The following is a 3,219-nucleotide window of genomic DNA, read 5'->3' on the forward strand; positions in this document are numbered from 1 at the left end:
CCTCATCTCTACAACAAATCAAAAATTAGCTGGGCGTGGTAGCGCACGCCTGTAGTTCCAGCTACTTGGAAGGCTGAGGTGGAAGGATCCCCAGAGCCAAGCAGGTCGAGGCTGCGGTGGCTGGGAGCAGCCACTGCACTCAGTCTGGGCGACAGAGTGAGACTCCAACTCAAAAGAAAAAAAGTCCTCCTACTTCCAAGAAAAAATGAAAACATATACCTCTGTTTTTGTTCCATAGTCATAATAAATTTAGCATCTTTCACAAGAACAGAAGCAGCCTGTTGCACACCTTTCCTTGTTGCACAGAACTGAAAGTGAATTAATAATTTTTGTATTAATCATATTAAAAACTGAACATTACACTGAAAAATAACCAACAATCCATACCACAAGTGTGGGTTTCTGATCAGAGTACGTTTGTATAACACTGGCAATTTTGTAGTTGAGGGTTAAATCAAACTTATATTCAGTTTGGTTATTATAGCAGGGAAATCCAAGAACCACTTTTCGAAGTTTCACAGGTCTATGGCTTTCATCCATTTTCAGACACACAGCAGGTCTTTCACCATCTGAAAGCCATTCTGCAATCTTAAAAAAACATAAACATGTGCATTATTTTTTTAAAGTCAAGCTCTATAACTAAAAATAACCCAATTATAGACCACTTTAAAGTCAAGGTATACAGCCAGCCACAGAGGCTAATGCCTGTAATCACAGCATTTTGGGAGGCCGAGGAGGGAGGATTGCTTGAGCCCAGGAGACTGAGACCAGCCTAAGCAACATCATGAGACTTTGTCTCTACAAAAAATTAAAAATAAATTTAAAAAATAAGCTGGGAACAGTAGCACGCACCTGTGACCCTAGCTACTTAAGAAGCTGAGGCAGAAGGCTTGTCTGAGCCCAGAAGACTGAGGCTGTGGTGAGCTATGATCATGTCAGTGTACTCCAGCCTGGGCAACAGAGTAAGACTCCCGACTCAGAAAAAAAAAAAATAAAGTAAATAAATAGAGTCAAGGTATAAAAGATACAAAAATATTTAATCAAGTAGTTTTAGAATTAAGTATTAATTAAAATTAAATATTAAAGTAATTTAAACAATTAAAGTTAAGTATTAATTGCATTAATACTATTCTGTTGATATTTTGGTAAGTACTACCAATATTTCAAGATTATATATTCACTTTTCACCATGGTAAACTTCCAATTTATTATTGTTTTGTTTTATTTTCCTTCATAAGAGTTCAAAGTAAAATTAAAACTGATTTTGTCCTAGAAATCGAGTTTCTCACTTTTTTGCTATTTTTCCCAAAGACTATGCCTCAAAGTGGCTGACACTTCTTTTGTGCTGTCCTAAATACTAGGTGAATAAATTCAAAGATATATTAATTTAAGCTGTTTACAATAGCAAAAATTAGAAATAACTTAATCTTCCATAGTTATGGTATTAGATAAATAAATTACAATAAAACCGCAAAAGCAGTATTAAAGAATATTTTATGATATGGAAATGTTTACAGGTAAAATGCAAGCAAAAAAAGAGTATGTACATTATGATTCTATGTATATACGTGAAAGGACAAACACTGGGATTTAGTTTTGTTGTTTAAATAAACTTTAATTTGTTTCTATATTATTCTTGTTCTTAAAAACAGGTTGTCATTTTAAGAACAAGAAAAAGATCATTTGTGCCAAATTAAAGATAAAGACAAAATATTCCATTGGAATAGACAAGATAGCAGCTATTTGTGAAAACAATTTCTAAGAATTAGTAGGGGAGAAAATATAGTAGACTGAGAAGTAAGTAGCAGTGAGAGAGTACAGTGAAACTGTATTATTTCTCAAGAAGTTTACTCAAAAACTGAAGAAAAAATTAAGTCACGTATTCATTACAGAAAGTATAATACTGCATATAATATATTTTTTACATGTCTATGTCCCCTTCAGCCATGGGATCATTCTCAAGGAGAGATATTTTTTCACTTTTGCATCTATGCCAAGCACATAGAATGGAGGAATAAGTGGTAATTCTCTAAGCAATTATCTTTACTCTCCACCATATTTTGCTGTACAGCAAGAGTCAGCTGGTCACAACAACCATAACAAATATTAGTCAAGTTATTATGAGGCACCTGAAACCCATGAAATTAGAACTTTTAGATATTAGCAAACAACAGACTTCACAAAAGTATTTTATTAAACCTGACAAACCAAATTTTATTGCCTTAACATAGTCATAGTTATGAGATCTAACTATAACTTCTACGACATACTTTCCTATCAATTTTATTAGACAACTGACAGAAAGAAAAACTCACTTCTAAAATCGAAATGACTAAATATTTCACAACTCAGAAAAAACATGATAGGTTAAAACCATAACTTACATCCTCAGCATTTGGAATGGTTGCAGAACCCGCTACAAACCTCATTGGAATAACAGTACTGGTATTTTTAGAAGTCTGAAATACAGACTGTACAGTTTTCATTCTGCTGACTACAACTTCAAGAGTTGGACCACGATTTTCATCTTTTACAACATGTACCTAAGGAGGGAATCAAGAAAAAATCATTGGCCATAGAATTAAAAATGTATTTAATCAATTAAAATATGCAATAATATTAACATTCTTCCTTGAGAAAATAAGCATTTTCCACTTGAAGGGATAAAACAAACATAGTTTGGTTGAAAATGTCTTGTTTCTTTCTATCCATTCTAATTGTCTATGTTTACCTCTGAAAGTGAATAATGTATTCATTACCTCATCAATGAGAAACAGTCGAACCAGCTGGACCAAAGAGTTGTCTCTCCATTTCCTAGTCATACTATCCCATTTTTCCTGGAAGAAAAAAAATTTAAAAACACAAGTGGTTTAATGTGATAAAGGATTACAATAAAATGTTAAGATAGCAATAAAACTTTTAACATGACATATTATGAGTAATGGGAAATGTTTTGGTTGGTGCCTTAAAGTATCCTGAAAAGTACTTCAAGATTTTAAAATATTTAAATAATTTGACAGCCTTGCAGGTATTTAAAAAACTGGGTCCTCAATTGTTTTTAAGTTGAACCACAAAATATTCAAAGTAAAGTTTTTTTATTACCTGTTTTTCTGTTTTGTTTGGTTTTGAGTTGGAGTCTTACTCTGTCGCCCAGACTGGAGTGCAGAGGCTGCTCCCGGCCACCGCAGCCTCGACCTACTGGGCTCTGGCGATCCTTCC

At 33.6% G+C, this 3,219-nt stretch overlaps 1 protein-coding gene across 1 annotated transcript in view; it reads right to left on the bottom strand.

Moving 5' to 3' along the window:
• The window catches only part of HFM1 (HFM1, ATP dependent DNA helicase homolog), a 107,879-nt gene that overhangs the window by 77,252 nt on the left and 27,408 nt on the right, over positions 1–3,219 (bottom strand). Inside the window, exons 10-13 of the mRNA XM_008068270.1 lie at positions 2,760–2,837; positions 2,385–2,543; positions 388–588; positions 220–308 (exon numbers count right to left, since the gene is read on the bottom strand). Coding sequence (XP_008066461.1) covers positions 220–308; positions 388–588; positions 2,385–2,543; positions 2,760–2,837 — 527 coding nt within the window. The remainder of the gene's footprint in view (positions 1–219; positions 309–387; positions 589–2,384; positions 2,544–2,759; positions 2,838–3,219) is intronic.

Source organism: Carlito syrichta, unplaced genomic scaffold, assembly GCF_000164805.1.
Source record: "Carlito syrichta isolate Samal-C Ts95f unplaced genomic scaffold, Tarsius_syrichta-2.0.1 Scaffold309922, whole genome shotgun sequence".
Classification (NCBI taxonomy): domain Eukaryota; kingdom Metazoa; phylum Chordata; class Mammalia; order Primates; family Tarsiidae; genus Carlito; species Carlito syrichta.